At 35.3% G+C, this 22,298-nt stretch overlaps 1 protein-coding gene across 1 annotated transcript; it reads left to right on the forward strand.

Moving 5' to 3' along the window:
- The first annotated feature begins 6,555 nt into the window (after window positions 1-6,555).
- On the forward strand, window positions 6,556-22,298 carry LOC132560603 (chitin synthase chs-2-like). The gene is made up of 17 exons (XM_060225266.1): window positions 6,556-6,588; window positions 7,652-7,740; window positions 8,414-8,588; window positions 9,064-9,246; window positions 9,433-10,289; window positions 12,258-12,356; window positions 12,719-12,868; window positions 13,362-13,429; window positions 13,681-13,783; window positions 15,281-15,434; window positions 15,756-15,857; window positions 16,188-16,323; window positions 17,190-17,390; window positions 17,615-17,842; window positions 17,924-18,821; window positions 19,858-20,032; window positions 21,759-22,298. The coding sequence occupies exons 1-17, from the start codon at window positions 6,556-6,558 to the stop codon at window positions 22,296-22,298; spliced, it is 4,191 nt and encodes a 1,396-aa protein (XP_060081249.1).

A 22,298-nucleotide genomic window follows, 5' to 3' on the forward strand; every position in this document is an offset into this window, starting at 1 on the left:
TCAATATTCCACTCTCTCCTTGTGACCTGTCCTATTTTTGTCAATATCCCACTCTCCTTATGGAATGTCCTATTTTTGAACCTGTCCTATTTTTGTCAATATTTCGCACTCTCTCCTTGTGACCTGTCCTATTTTTGTCAATATTCCACTCTCTCCTTGTGACCTGTCCTATTTTTTCCGTCAATATTTCTATTTTTGTCAAAATTCCACTCTCTCTCTCCTATTTTTGTCAATACCTGTGGCCTGTCCTATTTTTGTCAATACTCTCTCCTTGTGACCTGTCCTATTTTTGTCGATATTCCACTCTCTCCCTGTGACCTGTCCTATTTTTGTCGATATCCCACTCTCTCCCTGTGACCTGTCCTATTTTTGTCGATATTCCACTCTCTCCCTGTGACCTGTCCTATTTCCGTCAATATTTCGCACTCTCTCCTTGTGACCTGTCCTATTTTTGTCAATATCCCACTCTCTTCCTGTGACCTGTCCTATTTTTGTCGATATTCCACACTCTCCTTGTGACAACAACCTGTTGGTTCAGTTGTTGTATACCTTGTTCTCATAAGAGAACATGGCATTGACAAATATTTACTTGACGTTTTCGTCGATGAAGATGTATTGTTGTACTTTTTCAGGCATCTTCTTGTAAATCTTTCTTTTCTTCATATACTTTTCTATTTGAATTGAACTCGATGAAGAATTACAAATCTGTTAACATGTCGGAGCGTATCGGAGATTTTCTTCCGGGTTTAAAAATCAGACTTCAAGTATTACACTGCATTATAATAAGTCATAGAGTGACAAAGCAGCGTGTATTATAAGGAATAACTCATTTATGTGTCTTGTATAATTTCTGTGGATATGAATGTCTTTTGTATAATTAAGTGTCTTTCCGGGTCTTTTGGAAAAAAAATGTGTCCGTTTTGAATAATAAATATACTGGTTGGTACAATTCATTTGTGTGTCTTTTGTATAATTCATGTGTCTTTTGAATAATTTGTGTCTTTTGAATAATTTGTGTGTCTTGTGTTTAATTTATGTGTATTTTGTATAACTTGTGTGTCTTTTGTATTTTTTTTCTTTTGTATTAAACATATATGAATCTACAATACATCTGCGTGTCCTTTTTATAATTCACACTGTTATGGGATGTTGTCATACACGGCCTAGATAACTATCACACCACGGCTTTTGTTATTTTTTTGGGTAAGTGTCCTATTTCTTCCGGGCCTTCTAATTGTTGAGTTCTAATATTACATTGAGAATGTAAATTATGAGTATGACTCTTCTGTACCAGTGATGTGAATCTTATAGACATGCAATAGATTCCCTTGTTTATCATTTGATGTGCAACTTTTCTGACAGACAGGTCCTAAATGCATTTAAAAATATGTCACTTACAACATCTAATAATGAATGAAAAATGCTTCGTTTTGAGCTGGGAATATTTAACCCGATAGGAATTTAATAAATAGAATATAGAGCACAGAGTAGGAACAGTCAGTCTACCATTAACTCTTCCCATTCTATATACACTATATCATAAATCTTATCATTAATGATAGTGTAGATGAATTCCATACCTGTGTCTGTGTGAATGAGGGTGCGTGTTTATCTGTTATACGTTGTAAGTTATGAGTTATCTCCCTTGATCATGTTTTGTATATATATATATATATATATAATTTTCTTTTTTCTATCGGATTTGCCTGTTATTCAATCCATTTGGCCATACCTTCTGTCAATAAAATTCGTTGAAATGAAAATAAAGTTAATAGACAAGTCTTGACAGCTACCAATTCAGATACTACAAAGGTACAAAACTTTCTCGTATCAATAACGGAAGTTTATATACAGCAAAGAGTTTCAACAATGCATCAGAAAAATCATCAAACAAATATTAAAAAAAAAACCCATGAAATATGAAAAAGTGAGTAAGTCATCGAATTTCCTCTCCAGTATGGTAGAAATGCCCTGTAATAGGATCACAGTTCAAACATATGATCTATTAAGGGAAAGTAAAAAACGTCGTTAGATTGTATTCATGACTTCTGGTCTGGGTATTGTAGGATAGTGCATATCTGTTAACGTGTAACCTGCTATTTAACTCAATGGTTGGGAAAAAAATTTTAAAACTCCTAAGCTCTTTACTAAGAAATATATTCAGTGTCGATTGTGTCGGAATGCAAATACCGTTTTTTTGTGTGTAATCGGGGTTTTTTTTTATTCAAAAAATGCTTTAAATCCCACTCACGCATTGCAGTGCTTTGTTCCGTTAATTGAAACATATCTATTCGCCAATATGAAGACGTAATTATCGGTAGATAGGCACTGGCATGAAAATGACACGGGTTATTTGCACTGTTTTGAGAACTGTGTTATTGCACATATGGAAAATGTGTAAATGGAATCAGTCCTGTTTAAGAAAGACATCCTGGTTGCCCTGTAGGCTGCTTACGACGGAGAAAATAACCCAAAATGGACGGTAGTAAGGTATTGTATGAATAGATAGGTATATGATATAGGGGTAGGTGTAGGATAAAAGGGTATGTATAGGATATAAGAGTAGGTATAGGATATAAAGGTAGGTATGGATATAAAGGTAGGTATAGGATATAAAGGTAGGTATAGGATATAAGGCTGAACATTTTCGTCAGGTTGGGAAGTAAGGATTATGTAAAGATTCTCTATACACAACCAGGACTTTTAATATATGACGTTTCGGTGACCAGTACGATCCGTACGCTGTCACCTTCTTCAGACAAATGACCAGTAAAGCATGTACACAAAGGTGTGATATGCTGACAAGTGCCGAAATGACTGTTAGCGAATAGTAAAACCATTCGGCTACGCTTATTTTATTACTTGGTCATAGATGTGCGAGAGTCTATGATCCCCCTCATCTCGGATCAGAACTGCCCCGCTGCGGCGTATCCAGATGGCTTCTTTGATCTGTCGCTTCAGAGGATGGTTCTCCCTATCGAGCACCTTTGAGTTTTCCCAGTCAATCACATGGTTTTCCTGCATGGCATGGTCAGTGATTGCCGATTTGTTTATCTGGGACTCCGACTGCTTCCTCTCTGATCGGGTGAACTTCTTTTCCTCTTGTCTTTCGGTGTCTTTCCGGTGCTCCCCAAGGCGAACCCCGAATCGCCTTCCAGTCTCTCCAATATATGACGCGTCACAGTTTTTGCACCCGATCTTGTATATGCATTCTGCGACATTCTCTTTGGTTATCTTATCCTTAGGGTGGACTAGGATATTTCGAAGCGTCTTGTGGGGCTTCATGGCTGTTGCTATGCCATGGTTGCGGTATATCCTTTGGATGGTTTCAGATATACCCTTTATATATGGGATGACCACCTGGATTTTTGTTTTGTTTTGATCTTTCATAGGTCTTTTTCTGTTTTTTCCTTTATTTTGACACTGTTTTTGTACCCGTTTAAGGGCCCATTCCGGATATTCACAATTTTTCATTGCTTTCATGATGTGGCTCTGCTCTTGAATTTTGTCCTGTTGTTCTGTGACTATGGTCTCACATCGATTGAGCAACGTGCGTACGACCCCTAACTTCTGATGTAAAGGGTGGTGGATTTAAAGTTGAGGTATTGGTCTGTGTGGGTCTTTTTCCTGTAGACCAATAACTTCACTGTTCCGTCTTCTCTTCTGGCTATAAGTGTGTCTAGGAAGGGCTTTACTGGTCATTTGTCTGAAGAAGGTGACAGCGTACGGATCGTACTGGTCACCGAAACGTCACATATTAAAAGTCCTGGTTGTGTATAGATAATCTTTACATAATAGGATATAAGGGTAGATATAGGATATAGGGGTAGGTAAAGGATATAAGGGTAGGTGTAGGATATAAGGGTAGGTGTAGGGTATAAAGGTAGGTATAGGATATAAGGTTAGGTATAGGATATAAAGGTAGGTATAGGATAAAAAAAGGTAGGTATAGGATGAAAAAAGGTAGGTATAGGATATAAAGGTAGGTATAGGATGTAAGGGTAGGTATAGGATATAAGGGTAGGTATAGGATATAGGGGTAGGTATAGGATATAAAGGTAGGTATAGGATATAAGGTTAGGTTGAGGATATAAGGGTAGGCATTGGATATAAGGGTAGGTATAGGATATAAGAGTAGGTATAGGATATAAGGGTAGGTATAGGATATAAGAGTAGGTATAGGATATAAGGTTAGTTATAGGATATAAGGGTAGGTATAGGATATAAGGGTAGGTATAGGATATAAGGGTAGGTATAGGATATAAGGGTAGGTATAGGATATAAGGTTAGTTATAGGATATAAGGGTAGGTATAGGATATAAGGGTAGGTATAGGATATAAGGTTAGTTATAGGATATAAGGGTAGGTATAGGATATAAAGGTAGGCTATAAAGGAAAGTATAGGATATAAAGGTAGGTATATGATATAAAGGTAGGTAAAGGATATAAAGGTAGGTATAGGATATAAGGTAGGTATAGGATATAAGGGTAGGCTATAAAGGTAGGTATAGGATATCAAGGTAGGTATATGATATAAAGGTAGGTATAGGATATCAAGGTAGGTATAGGATATAAAGGTAGGTATAGGATATAAGGGTAGGTATAGGATATAAAGGTAGATATAGGATATAAAGGTAGGTATAGGATATAGGGGTAGGTATAGGATATAGGGGTAGGTATAGGATATAAGGTTAAGTATAGGATATAAAGGTTGGTATAGGATAAAAAAAAGGTTGGTATAGGATGAAAAGAGGTAGGTATAGGATATAAAGGTAGGTATAGGATGTAAGGGTAGGTGTACGATATAAAGGTAGGTATAGGATATAAAGGTAGGTATAGGATATAAGGTTAGGTTGAGGATATAAGGGTAGGCTATAAAGGTAGGTATAGGATATAAAGGTAGGTATATGATATAAATGTAGGTAAAGGATATAAGGGTAGGTATAGGATATAGGGGTAGGTATAGGATATAAAGGTAGGTATAGGATATAAAGGTAGGTATAGGATATAAGGTTAGGTATAGGATATAAAGGTAGGTATAGGATGAAAAGAGGTAGGTATAGGATATCAAGGTAGGTATAGGATATAATGGTAGGTATATGATATAAAGGTAGGTAAAGGATATTAAGGTAGGTATAGGATATAAGGTAGGTATAGGATATAAGGGTAGGCTATAAAGGTAGGTATAGGATATCAAGGTAGGTATATGATATAAAGGTAGGTATAGGATATCAAGGTAGGTATAGGATATAAAGGTATGTATAGGATATAAGGGTAGGTATAGGATATAAAGGTAGATATAGGATATAAAGGTAGGTATAGGATATAGGGGTAGGTATAGGATCTAAGGGTAGGTAAAGGATATAAGAGTAGGTATATGATATATAGGTAGGTATAGGATATAAGGATAGGTATAGTATATAAGGGTAGGTATAGGATATAGGGGTAGGTATAGGATATAAGGTTAGGTATAGGATATAAAGGTAGGTATAGGATAAAAAAAAGGTTGGTATAGGATATAAGGTTAGGTATAGGATATAAGGTTAGGTATAGGATATAAAGGTAGGTATAGGATAAAAAAAAGGTTGGTATAGGATGAAAAGAGGTAGGTATAGGATATAAAGGTAGGTATAGGATGTAAGGGTAGGTGTACGATATAAAGGTAGGTATAGGATATAAAGGTAGGTATAGGATATAAGGTTAGGTTGAGGATATAAGGATAGGCTGTAAAGGTAGGTATAGGATATAAAGGTAGGTATATGATATAAATGTAGGTAAAGGATATAAAGGTAGGTATAAGATATAAAGGTAGGTATAGGATATAGGGGTAGGTATAGGATATAAGGGTAGGTGTACGATATAAAGGTAGGTATAGGATATAAGGGTAGGTATAGGATATAAGGTTAGGTATAGGATATAAAGGTAGGTATAGGATAAAAAAAAGGTTGGTATAGGATGAAAAGAGGTAGGTATAGGATATAAAGGTAGGTATAGGATGTAAGGGTAGGTGTACGATATAAAGGTAGGTATAGGATATAAAGGTAGGTATAGGATATAAGGTTAGGTTGAGGATATAAGGATAGGCTGTAAAGGTAGGTATAGGATATAAAGGTAGGTATATGATATAAATGTAGGTAAAGGATATAAAGGTAGGTATAAGATATAAAGGTAGGTATAGGATATAGGGGTAGGTATAGGATATAAGGGTAGGTGTACGATATAAAGGTAGGTATAGGATATAAGGGTAGGTATAGGATATAGGGGTATGTATAGGATATAAATGTAAGTATAGGATATAAAGGTAGGTTTACCACTTAATGATGATAAAATTTGGATAGATATTAACTATCATGCTATGTATTGAATGAAGTTACAAGGTGTGTGGACATGTCTTGTCTAAAGATAGACTACACGTTACTGGAATTTCATGGAAACACATATGTGTGCCTGCTAAAAGATATTAGACGATTTAACCAATCACAGACTACCTTAAACAAAAATATGCAACTTCCTGGTTTACCTATCAATTTACCTAAACGTATATAGAAGAAAAATATGACCGGAATGCACAGATCTGCTAGGGCAGTTGTATGTTTAACAAGCACACTTGTACTGTATCTCAATAACACTGTAAATACCCTTTGATATATCTTTACGCTCATTCATGAATAGAAAGGGAACTTTTAGTTTGGTTTTGTGGTTTTATTCTTATAGAACAGATATATTGCTAATATGGTTCATTGTTCAGAAAACAGTCGTTAAATATGTCATATGTAAGCATCGTGGAATGAATCGTTGTCAGAAATTGAGCGATTGCAATGAGTTAAAATCTCGAGAGTAGGCACATGTTTTAAAATACACATTAAATAAAATTTCTAATACCGAGAGCGGTTTAAATTCACACGGGACTCACAGTGGTCGTGTGCCTTAGGCGTTTGACCGTCCTTATCACTAGCCCTGCACCTCTGGATCGCATGTTCGAGACCTACGAATTTCAATTTTCAATTTACGCAGGCAGTCGTAAAACAATATAAATCAAAATAAATTATATTACCCTCATACAGGTTCCACGTGATTCAACATATTTATAATCACTGTCAGATACAAGAGTTGCTATATCAGGCTTTGAATATGTATAAATCTACATTCACTGAAGATAACTAATTTAGTACATGAACTCCTTTAGCACGGTAATAAAAAAGAAGTTTCATATTTATCAATGAAGTAATAAGGAGAGTACGAACAAACGAATTGTCAAATTTTCCAAGGCGATCTGCAAGATACAAATACTACATAAATTATATAACATACATAGAACACAAAACAAATACAAAGTTATAAACTAACATCGATAATCCCTTTGGTCGATGGACGCCGAAGGCCCTTTATAAGGGGCAAAAAAACCATCTTAGCTTGTTGTATGAAAGTTGGTGATTATCAAATATCAAAAATATATTCCTTAAAGACAAACACACTATACTGTTCTAATTTCAATTGTATGAATTATGAATTTTCTATCAACGATGATGAAATACTGCATTTCATAAATATGAGTTCTTTTTTATTTAAAAAGACCTCCGTAATTATATCAAGATGGATGGTAAAATATATGATTAGTATCCCAGCCAACTATTGTTCTTGTATATTGTAGGGTTACAGGAGCAGTGTAGCTTCTAGCGGATACCACTCTGTGCCAATCAATATTAATTCACAGTCAGATGTACCTGCAAAGGATGACAGGTAATGAAACTATGTTTTTTTCAGGTAATAACGTCCTAAACACAAATATCGATATTTGAACAGTTTGAAATGATTGAAATATGTAACAGACCATCACTTACTCATTGAAAATTATTCGGATTTTACACTGGTATTTTGGCAACAAATTGCCTATTTGGTCAGCCAGCATAAAATCTGTACCGGCATGACTCTACCTTAAATTGGAGTTACAAGCTAGAGAATCATGTCCAGTGTTTGACCTCACTGTAGAAGACAATTGTTTTATCACCAGCTTAAACAGAGGTGAAATTCGTCAATGAGTTATAACTACAGATTGTTTGTTGACTGACCTCGTGATTAATACTATTTCATTTTTGCAGGAAAGAAATACTATTTATAACATACTGCTTTGAAACATAATTCTCAACTGTATATTTACCTTTTTTGCTTACCTGTATGTTGGGTGATAATAGTTTCTGTAATGGACAATCCGTAAGCAAATCAATCGTCATTGTTCATACTAATTTAAAGTAATGATGATAAAATAAGACAATGCTTACCGTTTGAAAATTATCATACTAAAACTAGAACATTACAAGATTAGGAATGTCATTGGAATAACAGCGCAATGTCTCGTTTCCGCACTCGTCAAAACTTGGATTTCAAAGTTGATAACATCTATGCAAATCCTCAGATTTTGGGATGTGTTTGAGATGGACGGACCTTCAGATGTACGAAGAGGAATGAGAACATACATATGGTGTATCCGTGTTCTGAAGGTAGTGGTTTACATTTTGTTGAACCTCTCCTTAGTACTGTGTACGGTTGGTCAGAGACTTACGCTCTTAACGCTGATACCGCAGGGAAAGGTAGGCTTATTACCGTCTTCTTTCGTCTTTATAAAAAAACCCATAAAGATGATGCAGTTTTAACATGCGAAATTAATTTTCCATTTTAGAAAAATGTTTTCTTACTAGGAATAATGCTCCTTTTTAATGCATATATGCTTTCAATCAGTACCCAGTTCTTTCGTTCACGATATGTGTTGAGCCTATGATCATACAAATTACCTTATGATCAGGAAAGAAAACTGAGGTCTTCCGAACAGTACTTAGTTCGAATATTTGTAAAGAGAACCATAAATGTTATTTAAGGCAAATGCGTGCTTCAGGTAAGTTCAGAGTTCTTGAAAACTGTTGACAAGTATTTTGTTGTATGAGAAGGCCAGCTTGAGACTAGAGCCAACACTAGTAAAATTATAAATGTAAGAATTAACACTGAATCCAAGCCCAGCAGGAGAACGTTATGATATATATATATACATATATGTTTTCTCCTTAAAAGAGTCTTGACAAATACCAGTGCCATCTAAACGGGACTTTCTCTGCAAGTTTGACTGAGCGATTAAGCAACAATCTGCTGCTATGTCTCGGAATATGTTTACCATATATGTTGGTATTCTTAACTGGACTCTGGAAATACCTGTTTGGGAAAACGGAACAACCTTCTGTTCTTCTCACCTTAAAGGTAAAAAGCAATACCACCCATGCTATCATAATTAGTGCTGTTTTTTATTTTTAAATAATTTAATTTAATGTAATGTAATTTAAAATTTAGGAAACTGTCTCGTCGTTAACAATCAGTTTACAGTTTATGCTAGTCGTTTTAACTGTCAGTTGGGATGACATTTTTATCAAATGGTTTTCGTTTCAGGTTTTGGTTTTGGAGACAATACCCACAGCCGGGATAGCGTTTTTCGTCTACATAATGCTACCTAACTTTAATATGATTACTGGAACGGCTGTACTTAACGCGTGCTGTCTGTTACCCGGAGTATTGAATATGGTATCTCGGTTCAATTGTATAAATACAGAACCGATGCAGGTCACATCGTTACGGACGTGGATGCCACGATTACTTGACGGAGTAGCATTACTCTTACAACTTGGGTTTATACCATATATGTATCTAACCGACGTGTATCTGTCCGATCATGCTGCAGACATGATAGGTTTAATGCTAACTATTGCGGCATGTTCCTTCATGTGCTGGGAGAATTTTTTTGAAGATTTCGAATGTTTAAATAAAAGAATAAAAATTACGGATAAAAACAGACCATTTTTAATGATGGTATCTTCAGTGATCAAAATCAGTGTAACGTTTGTGATCAGTGTTACAGCGACGTCTAAGGATTTAGGAAACTACAAGGATATACTGCCAAATGCATTCAGGAACCTTTGGGCGGAACGCATGTTTTTCGATTCATATTTCCTTGGTTTTATATTTTCGTCATTTATCGGATACCATGTAGCCTATACTGCATGCAAATTAAATATGCAGATATTTTCTTTCTCGATACCATTATTGATAACAACCCCTACCTCGCTACTCTTTCACTACTTAAACGCCGAAACTAAAATCCCAGTATTTGACCTACAACGCCTAAACACCGTTTGCGAGTTTTCAACGCACTGGCAAGACTATATGCCGTATCTTTTGATCCTGTCACTTTACTGGATTGGGAGACATGTTTGGACTCCACACATGGAACGAATGGCAAAGATTGAAGCGTAAGTTTCCTCTTAGTGATCTTTATGCCTTTCCTTCATGTCTGTCCGTCAGTCTGTCTTAATTTTGTTCAGAACATATCACAAAAAAAAAAAAAACAAAACTATAAAAGATGTCAACATGAAACTACATAGGTGGATAGACCTCGATAACGAGAAGTGTAGTGTACAAGTTCCATAACTCTGTTTTCCATAACTTAGGAGTTATTGCCCTTTGTTATTTTTCATTGATAAATTTTGTAAAAACTAGCCCTTTTGGAATAAGCGTTTATTCAGAGATCATCCATCGATTCTACCGATTTTAGTGACTTCTTAAGTTATTGTCACAAACATGATGGTAAATCCAAATATTTCATGAGCAATATTAACTCTGAGAAACAAGATTTAACGGAATTCATGATAAATAAATATACATCTCTAGCTTCATATGAATTCTATTATGTACTCAAAATAATATAAATATGTGTGTGAGAGCTGTCTGGTAATGTATTTCATATCCAATCATCGAATGCGTTTGATTTGAATATAAAACTTGTTTTCAATGTAATAGACTCCAAACGTAACAATTCCACTTTGCCAGTAGAAGCCTTTCTTGTATTTTGTACATGGTGAGGTATGGATCTTTTTCAATATACAAGTAAAACAACATTTTTCATTGAAATATTTTTTGTCAATTTAGGATCTTTTCATTTCCAAATGTATGACTAAGAGGATGAAATAGGAAGTGCAGGTTAAAAGACATACAATACCTGTATAGTTCTTTCGGTGTAGTGTTTAAAGGGGAAAATAAGTTTGTACAAACTGGTTAAGGCAATTCTGAAATAAAACAAAACATACAAAATAACGAGGATGTACAAATAAATGTAGGAAGTTAAATCATAGTGTGCTCACCACACATTTCATGTATATCTAAACACACAATTACATGGAGTTAATGACAGATTTTACTTGTGTGCTTGTCACTTCATGTGTCACTAAACATACTCATATTTATACCGATTCAAAAATGTATATTCATTAGTAAAGAACTCAGCTAATATCCCTCATGTACATGAATATGGGGAACTTATCTTTGTATTTATTTAGTTTTTTTCCCTGTTTTTTTCGACTTCGGATACAAACTCTGTAAACATATTATCATCATATTTTGTCATATAATGGTTACAGGGGTGAAACTTTTAGCCCGCGAATAGCATATATCTTTATGGTGATTTGATTTAAACATATTTTATTGCACATAAGTAGCAACAGGATTGGGCGCAAGTTTTACGACTTATATCAAGCACTTTCCAAACATATTAGTACACCATATACACCTTATGTTTACAAGGTGGCAATAGGATTTGATAACAATGGAACAAGTTTTAACGAGGAGAGAGAGAGGGGGGATGGGAGAGAGAGAGAGAGAGAGAGAGAGAGAGAGAGAGAGAGAGAGAGAGACAGAGAGAGAGAGAGAGACAGAGAGAGAGAGAGAGACAGAGAGGGACAGAGAGACAGAGAGACAGAGACAGGTGATACACTGTCCACATGCCTAGACTCACAACTAGACATCTATGATGGTAATTGATGTATCTAGCTGTCTTTAAATCATGATATGGGTTGTCGGGTGGCGCGTTCACCTTTCACCTATAAGTCCGAGGTAGATTACCCGAATGGAGAAGGCGAAGTGTGACCCGACCATAAGGGCTTGCCCCATCATGCAGGCCCATCCGGGTTAACAAGAATGAAATACAATATGTTGAATAACTTGTTCCACAACTGCTGTAAAATTCATTTTTTTTTTCTTTCTTTTTTTAATATTCGTTTGTTTTCGTTTTTTTAAAAGGGATATTTCACTGGTGATCGCACAGAACATTCTAAAGTGCTATGACAAAATGTTTCGTATTCAGAGAACATATCAAAGAATTATTAATGGTAATGGTAATTCTCAATTTTGTTTCCCAATCCACTGTAGTATACTATATATTGCAGATTGTTCGTGGCACCAACATACTGCGGTGTGCTGTTCGAGCAACATTTAGTACTGAATAGACGGCGTCACGATCAGAAAATGGGAAAAAGTCCTGAAAGGTATGTGAAATCTCGCAGGCATTGTTCATACTTATTTCTGTTGAGTTTTGATCACGTGGTATTTCTGGTTTACAATGGATTGCTAATGCAGAATAATAATAATAATAATAGTAAATCCAGATGCTAAAGGACCATATATGTCCACATGACAATAGGACAATCAATGAAATAAATCAATGTTTGTTCAGTAGTTTTAAAGATCTATAACGCGATAGTCTTGCTATTGAAATTTTAAAAAAAGATAAAGGCTTGTGGTGGTGATTTTAAGTAATCAAAATGTCTCTACCTTGGATACCTTTGAAGTATATGATAATTTATGTCTTGTATCATATAAATATCCCTATTTTGTTTATGTTTTGCAGTTTATACATGAATAATATACATTTAGAGGAGGGCCAAACTGAAAAATCTTCCAAAGAGCAGAGTATAACAAAACCTGTTATTTACGCATGCGCGACATTATGGCATGAAACTCCAAGGGAAATGACACAACTTATGAAATCTCTCTTTGTGTAAATATGTTTATATACCCTTTAGTCGTGTATCTACAAGTGTGATAATTGATAGCAAATTAATGTAAATTATATTGTTTGCTTCTTATGCTGCCGACTAATTAGGGGACGTGTATCTTGTGCAAGACTAAAGTAGAGAATATTCTCTCATTGATGAGAAAAACGTAGAAAACATAGGTGTGTTCTGCTATGCTGACAGAAGAATCTAATGGAGACAGAAGTATTACTATTTACGTAGTTTTATCACATAATTGCCGAGCATTTTTAACGACAAAAACCATACTTATACAATGGAATAACGTCACACATTCGCAGAAAACATGATAAGGTCACAATGGACATGATCGATAAAGAGCAGGTTTGGCTTCACTGTTGTAAAAGATTTACATTTTGTTGGACCAAATCAAGTCTTAAACTAATGAAAATGACCACCACCTTCACTTGAATTAAGTCAGACCTGATTAAAATGCGGTATTGTTTTGACGATTTTTAGGATGGACTTGGATTTTTCCACTAGACAAGCAGCAGACGATTCCTCTGTAGAAACGTATGAGTTCGAAAGTAAGTTATATAAAATATCCCATATGTTCTGTTTAAAAGAGTAACACATAAAACAAAAAACGACCAGAAAAAACAACTTAAATACCATGATTGTATCGTATAACTATGTTTCTATGCTGTGTTATTTAGTAAACCATCTCTGAACATTGTGTGTTTCGATGTTGTGTAATTTACTAATTGAACAAGTAAAGGTCATTTTACAAAAGAAAAGATTCAAGAAGGCAACATTTTTATTCTTTATTTTGCGTCAGGTCATATTTTATTCGATGACTCGTTTGAATACGATGAGGGAGACAGGAGGGTGCCAAACAAGTTCGTTAAACAGTTTGTAGGATTGTTAACAGACGCAGCTAGGTGAATCCCCGCTAAGTAACACTTTATTCAACTTCACTTCTCTCAACTCAAATTTAAACATATTCATTCAATATTTCTTTCCCTTTAATACTTTCCCCTTATATACATATAAAACTTAATGAAATAAGATCTTTTGCATTGAATTACAATTGAATGGTTATTAAAATGTTCAAACGTTTCTTTAACAAAAACATGTAAAACTTCTTGATTGGAGCATTACAACAGTTAAAAATGAATTATATAATGTTCATTTCATTTGTGCTTGCTTTTAGGCTGTATTTGATACCAGAGAATTTATGAAATTTGACAAGAGGCCTGTCGACCTAGTATAAATCTATCTTCTCGAATTGTTTTTTATCACATCGTAACAGTTAATAAAAGACACATACCTCACAAATTCGGTTGTATGCATAATAATAATAATTGTAATTTCAAAAAGGATGTTTTGATTTTGTTGTGAAGTCTTTATGAGTTTTTTTCTATCTTTTTGTAAAACTAAATTTTTAAATGTTACATTTGTGTGGTGATGATATAAACACCTCCGAATTATTATCATATCTTAAGTGACTTTACGACTGTGGCCAAAATAGGGTGGAAAATTGCAAGAATTAAATAAACCAGTTGGCAAATGCGGCGTTTCTGCATCCAGTATTTAATATGTTTGCATAACACTTTACTCTTGTTCATCATCGTTGTTCTTCTTTGCCCGAGACTAATTTACACCAGACTTTCATTTTGGTTTGTTTTTGTTTTGTTTCTTTAGTACTTTGATAACATTAAAAGACCTAGAATGATAGTTAGAAAATACGTTGTGCACAAATTGTTGGTTAATGAAGATTTCTTTACGGTGTCGACGACGCATTTGATAATGAAAATAAAAAACCAGTATGAAACTACTCAATCAAATGACTATTTGTTGAAACTCACTTTTCTATTGAATCTTTTGGTATTTACCGTTCCTACTACCAAGCATTTATAACATTTTTTGCGAAGAAATACAAGTGAAAATATCGAGGGAAAAATAAGATAACTTTTGACCATATCAGTGTGGTAGTATTGAAAATATTTCCTCGACAGTGTATTTCGGTACCCGTAAAGGTAGAGATTATGAAAAAAGCCCTACAGATAGGTGGAAACATTACTGTTTGGTCGTTATTCTAACGATCGGCGAAAATAGGGTCAGTTTAAATATACGATGTCTCGATTACAGGCGATAGACAAAAACACGTTTGAGTCGAACCATCGGATAAGTCGAATATTTTACTTGGTCCCATCGACTTCGACTTATCCAAGGTTAACTGTATCTTTACTAAATACGTAGATTATTACTTTCGTACCTTTACTTACATATGTTGAATTATTTGAAAACTTGTATCTTTGAAACGAAATTATTTTATATTACCCGGCGGAGTAATGACAACAGAGCAAGCAAATGGTGTAGTTGCCAAGACCAGGAGTGTAATATAATTTCTTCTATTTTTCCGCTTAAAACTGCAGTGCCGCTCATGGAACTAAAATTGAAATTGACGACCCCGTTAAGATTGAGACTCCATACGGCGGCCAGCTGGTATATGGTCTGCCCGGTGGTAGTCTCCTGTACGTCCATCTCAAGGACAAGAATTTAATTCGTCACAGGAAGAGATGGTCACAGGTAAGCTGTGCAAACAGTTAAACGTATCGTACAGTTATGACCCTTAGTATCGATCTATATGAAGGTTAATGAAACGGCGAAAATCAATATTGACAGAGGCGAATGCTTTGATAACAAATAGCTCAGGGAACCAAGATCATCACAGTTCGATCTAAAACCAGAAAACAGAATGCTCAATGATCCCATGCATTTTGATCTTATTCCACATCAGTGAAAAGCTGAAATTCAGGTAGAAAAAATCGTCAGTTTCCGCAGATAAAGATTGTATATAGATGTACACATTAAGCTGTCATATATGTGATGTATTGATTGTTTATATAGGTGATGTACATGTACTACCTGCTTGGTTTTCGTATAGGACAGAACATTGACTCCAAAAAAGATAAGTCTATCACAGACATATCTAGACTTGTATTCCAAAAGGTATATGTTGTCATCTTTATACACTACTTTATTTGAAATGCTGATGAACAGATTAATTTTGATTCGTTGTACTGTAAACGTGGAAATTTTCGCGGGGATTAATTTTGCGATTTTTATGGGTAAAATATACACGTGGGGGTTATTTTCGCGATCAATTTTTATTTTATTTCTTCTATAAGATTTAAGAACGTTACAAAAAATTACGCACTGGGGAAATTTCGCGATCTAACGACGTTCGCGAAATAAGCGTAAATTTCACCTTGGGACTTAAGTCACTGGTGGCTTGTTTTTCCTTCATTCTAATCACATTGAGTTCCCTGTTATTGACAGACCTTCAACACATTTATCTTGGCCTTGGATGGTGATGTAGATTTTACTCCCGACGCCGTTCGCATGCTACTGGACAAGATGAGGAAAAATCACCAAGTGGGCGCCTCGTGTGGAAGAATTTACCCCATAGGAAATGGTAGCAAGCAGTTTAAAGATTCTGATAACCCTTTGAATAGTCGGTCTATATCATGAAATATGTAATTGTTGAAAAAATGTATGCTACGTGATACAAATATATACGAAATAGTACATGACTCGTGCTGAAGAAACATATGTAATATATATTAAATAGAGAATGCCATGCTTCTATTATCCAAACACTGGAACGAATTTTCATTTTAATATCATATATCGAATATCAAAACGACAGAGGACATTATCTAGTCTCTATTATATGGACAAAGCAAGCATATAATTCCCATTCTAACAGAAATTTATATTTAAAAGTAATGCAAATGTGGGAATTACAAAATAAATTCTTTCTGAAAAATTTTCGTTCGAAATCGTTCCTAAATTCGTAGTCAATCCTTTTCTTCCTTTCAATAATTAATGATTGTCGAACCTGGTTATATAGATTAACTTATACCGTCTTTCTACGGTGGTACAGATAAACAGCGGACATTGTGTGTGATATAATCAACAGGAAGATCGTTTAAGAAGGAAGCACGATTGTTTCAAATAGAAAATTCTGATTCATTTCTCAATCTTTATAGAAGCTTTCAGCAAAGGTTGGAAACAATACCATGCGACAATTGACTTTATTTAGTATCACATAAAACAATCTACAAATTGTTGTTGATCGAGTAGATTGAAAATGATTATGCGAATTGTCCAACCAAAAATGCAATACATCACCATCATTATAACAAAATAATCTTTGTTCATTAAGGGAAAAAGTATTATAACATCTGTTTTGAATTCAGCAAATATGGAGAATTGTAGGTAATTACGTAATGTACCAGTTGATTGTATCACAATATCCACTACTTCTTTTACTTGAAGGACCTATGGTTTGGTATCAAAAATTTGAGTATGCTGTGGCTCACTGGCTTCAAAAATCTACTGAACACGTCTTGGGATGTGTTCTGTGTAGTCCAGGTTGTTTCAGCTTGTTCAGAGGATCTGCTCTCACGGACAAGAATATCATGCGGAAATATACCATTCTTCCCTCAGAGGCTGTACATCATCTCATGTACGATCAAGGTAGGTACACACTCTAAAGAGACGCGGTGAAATAAATTCTGAATGAAGCTAGACTTAAGTGGTAAAGTTTCATCTCCTCTATATCGTGAGGATAAACACACTTCATGTCAGTAATGCACATTGAAAATGGTATGGACAAAAACATGATAACATATACTACAATTTAATTGATATATTTTTTATTTGGAATACAGAAATGTAACTAGATAATCTTCATTATACAGGGGAAGACCGCTGGTTATGCACGTTACTGCTGAAAGGGGGCTACCGAGTGGATTATGCGGCAGCCGCAGATGCCTACACGTTTGCTCCTGAAGGTTTTGACGAGTTCTTCAATCAGAGAAGAAGATGGATGCCATCTACCATGGCCAACATCATAGATCTGTTACAGGATTCAAACGACACTGTGAAACGGAATGACAACATTAGTAGGCTTTATATCTTATACCAGGGTAAGTATTGTCAGTAATAATATCGATGATACCTTACCACAATGTGTTTATCTGTTAAGGTTTTTTTTCTTTATTTCACAGGAACACTTATGCTTTCAACAATGATCGGACCCGCAACTGTGCTGATGATGATTGCTGGCGCTATACTTACTGTGTTCCAAGTTGAGTTGATGCAATCTTATCTGATATCGTGTCTACCAGCGGCAGCATTTTTCTTTCTTTGCTTCTGGGTCCCACAGAAATTACAGTTATTTCTTGCAAAGCTTCTCAGTGCATTTTATATGCTTATTATGACTGTAGTACTGGTGGGATGTATAGTAACGGCAGTGGAGGAAAACCCTTTCCATCCAAGTGTCATATTCCTCGCAGGATTGATGTTGATTTTCATTTTCGCTGGTATCCTTCATCCAATGGATCTAGGCTGTCTTATGTTGGGAACACTGTATTTTATCGGATTACCAATGGGTTTCCTGCTTTTGGTCATATACTCACTGTGCAATCTACATGTGGTATCCTGGGGAACAAGGGAGGTCAGCAGTGTTAACAAGTCTAAAAAGGAATTGGAGGAAGAAGCGGAGCAGGCAAGACAAAATGAGCTAAACAGGAGCCGTGGGTTTTTCGCGAGGTTCTTTCCGGATGTTCAAGTCTTAACATTACTTGAAGAATGGCGCCAGAAAAAGAAAAAAGATGACGAAACAGCAACCATTATCAAGGAGTTGAGCTTGAAAATTGATAATTTGGTAAATGCGTTGGGGACTAAGAAAAGTCATACTGGAGTGATGTCACCGAGCACCAACAATTCGCAGAATTCCACAAACACCGAGGAATCAGATTTTAAGAACAATACCAGAACAATCAACCATGCTGCCCGACATCCAAGGAATACCCCGCATTGGACAACACTTAAATGGTTAGGTAGTGATCAGGGTATGGAGTTACAGGCACCAGAAAAAAAGTTTTGGGAGGAGTTCATCGAAAAGTAAGGATGTAATCTTTTTCCAAATATAAGTAAATACATGATACATGATATACATAAGAATAAAGGATTTACTTATATTCTGGTTAGGAACTTTTATCTGTAATTAACTACGGTGTGTGGTGAGGAAGGACTCACATTATTGTTACATAGATTTCGTGTGAGTGTTAAAACATCAAATAATGGCTGATGTCATTCGTCTAGGAAGTTTAAGGTATCTTAATGCATAGAGCTAAAACGTATATACGCGATTAAAAAAATTATCATATACTCACGCAAATTTTTTTCGGGTGTTGAATAATACAAAATGCTTTTGTCCACGGTGGACAAATTTTGGATTTCAACAGCCATCGATATATTGATTAAATGCCAAAGCGTAAAGAAGTTATATAGGACATTAGCTTAAATTTCACACCTAGTACTAAATATCACCCCACCCATGATCCTTCTGGCAGTATTAAAACACCAAAAATATGTGTTCTTGATCAAAAGGATTGTAGTGTTAGGAAGAAATTCTGCATTTTGGAATTGAAAAAAAACAAACAGTTTGCAAAATTTCGTTAAATTTGCAGATAACAAGGATTGTAGTGTTAGGGAAAAATATATTTAGAATTGAAAATACAAACAGTTTGCAAAATGTCGTTTATAAGTCAGACCAAAACGTTAATATTTCATGACGTCAACAATGCCATTAAATTAACGATTAAGAATAAGAAAAAAAATCCCCAAATTTAACAAAGATTAAAAACGATTGGTGTGTGTGTGTGTGTGTGTGTGTGTGTGTGTGTGTGTGTGTGTGTGTGAGGGAGTGTGTGTGTGTGTGTGTGTGTGTGTGTGTGTGTGCTTGCATATGTATGTACATACGACAAGGTTACTTGTAAATGGCTACCTCTAGTTCCGTATTGTTTTATTTGAAAACTTGAAGTATTCTTATTTTTTATGTGATTGGTGTATATAAGTTACATTTAGTGTAATATAATATAATGAAATATTTGTATCAATATTCTGCAGTACTTTTTTATCCACTTATAATCCTTAGGTATCTTGCGCCTTTAGATGCCAACTCGAAGATACAGAAAGAAAACCAGGACAAATTGCTTGACTTGCGTAATGGAGTCTGTGGTGGGATTTCCGTTATCAATGTTATTTGGATTGCAGTAAACTTCATGTTTCAACTCCGTGGACCAGGACTTGTTTCTATTCCAATCCCGTCTGTGAGTATAAATATAGAACCTCACAAAGGATTCACTTATACACAGTTGTTAAAACCTGTAAGAATGGTCCATCATTATATATTTGTCGTTAATTTCATTTAATTTTCATCTCAGTCATTCTGTTATCCTTTTAGTAGAAATTATACTTTTGACATGGTAACGTCAGAGATTATCAGGAAACATACTTCGTATCATTCACGAAAAAAGTGGAATGTGAAATATTACAAATTCCAATGAAGGATCGAAGAAATAGTCACTTCACATTATCTGTAATGGCGTTGTTCCTCACATTCGGGAAATTTGTGTAGATGTTAAAGTCAAGTTTAAAGCACGACATAAAAACCGCCGAATCAAACAAAAAGACTGCGAGACACAAAGTTACGCCCACGTCGCCAATGCGTTGGTTTGCCACTGTCACCTCAACGTCGAGCACGTCGTATGCGATGGTTGACGGCACATATGCCAGGACGTTTTCCTATGAGACGTTGGAGGTCCATGTCTTAACGGAGGAATCGCGATTCGCACTATTTCGATCAGATCATCGTCAACATGTGTACCGGCGACGAGGAGAGCGTCTTGCAGACCTATGTGTTATGGAGCACGGCAGATTCTGGGGAGGATCGGTTGTGATTTTGGGAGGAAGTTCCCATGGTTTAATGATACCTTTAGTGATCATTAACGGGAATTCAACGGCTGTACGCTATCGAGATTCAGAGTCCTCATGTTGTGTTTTCATCAAAAAGTGCCATATGACTTTTCAGTTTGATAACGCTAGGCCACAAGTTGCAAGAACTTTTAACGACTTTCTTGCAACCCAGAACATCGACTCAATTGATTGGCCTCCATATAGCCTCGATTTGTCTCCAATCAAACACTTATGGGATGAATTAGACAAAAGAGTTCGGAATAGAGCGAAATCTCAAGTAACCTCCAACTGGCCAATGATCGAGAGTCAATGTCATTATGAACTCTCCTATATATGTTTGGGGGAGGTCACATATGATATTAGGAATAGATACAACAATTGCCGTTATTTCAATACTTTGTACATTAAGGTACCCTCACTCATGGTGACCAAAACATTTTAAAAAGTTTTTAAAAAGTCAAAAATATTTAAAGACGGTACAATATTCGAAGTTAACGATTCCATTTCACATTTAAGGCATATTACTCATCAGTATTATTTGATTAAATCGTTAATTTGAATTGGTTTCTTTTTCCGCGGTGCATATATGATTTACACATGCATTCGTGTCTGTGATATATATTAATATATACATACATACCAAATGGATTAAGGGGTGCATCTTAATTTTTAAATATATGTTTGCGGTACCTTACTTCTAATGTGATTGAACTGGATGAATCAGACCCAGTAGATAACGCAATAATCGTTCCCATAACCTATCACAAATACCAAGATTTAATGTTTTATCTTCATTGAAAATTCTGAAAAAAACACCGAAATCAACGTTGTAATGATGGAATGGGATAACGCTGTCTAAAAGCATTCAATTCATACACATATCCTAATGTTTTAATGCTGGTTCATTTTTTTTTTTTTTTTTTTTTTGTGACAAACATTTCTAAAATATGGTAAGCTACAAAACAGCGAGCTTCATATAATTACGAATTAAAGTGTCATTTCTGTCCCTCATTTTGAGGTGTACATAAAAGAACAACATGACATCAACAATTCTAGTATCACTCTAATTTGCAATTGCAGCTGTGGGGCGGAGAGGATCAGAGACAAGAATACCTCCAAGTGGACGTAATAGGAATTTCATTCGTCTTATTCTTCATGATACTGATGCTTATACAGTTCTGCGGGATGGTGATGCACAGATGGGGCACCATGCTACATTTGTTAGCATTTACCGAACTGATTTGGCCATGGTCAAAACCAGCATTGGAAGAGAAAAGAGAACAGTTTTTAACCGAATTAAGTGAAGGGAATAAGCTACAGCACCAGTATGAATCCATTCGAGACCTTAGTAAATCCGAGAAACGAGAAAAATTAAAAGAGATTATTAAGCATATTCAGAATAACGGTACAAAGCCCGTAGAAACAACACCAAACAAAAGTATAGCTGAAAGGACCAAGATCCTTAACCAAACACTACGTGCTAGAAAAAACACATTCAATCAGCCAGAAGTAGGAACAGCTGATTATAACTTACGGATGACCATCAGTCAAGTCCGAAAACGATTAGGTAAGTCAGGACTCCAAAATGACCCATATGATCCCATTCCAGATTACGATTAA

The sequence above is a fragment of the Ylistrum balloti genome, unplaced genomic scaffold (genome assembly GCF_031769215.1).
Source record: "Ylistrum balloti isolate Yb309-2 unplaced genomic scaffold, AGI_CSIRO_Ybal_v1 Utg371086, whole genome shotgun sequence".
NCBI lineage: Eukaryota > Metazoa > Mollusca > Bivalvia > Pectinida > Pectinidae > Ylistrum > Ylistrum balloti.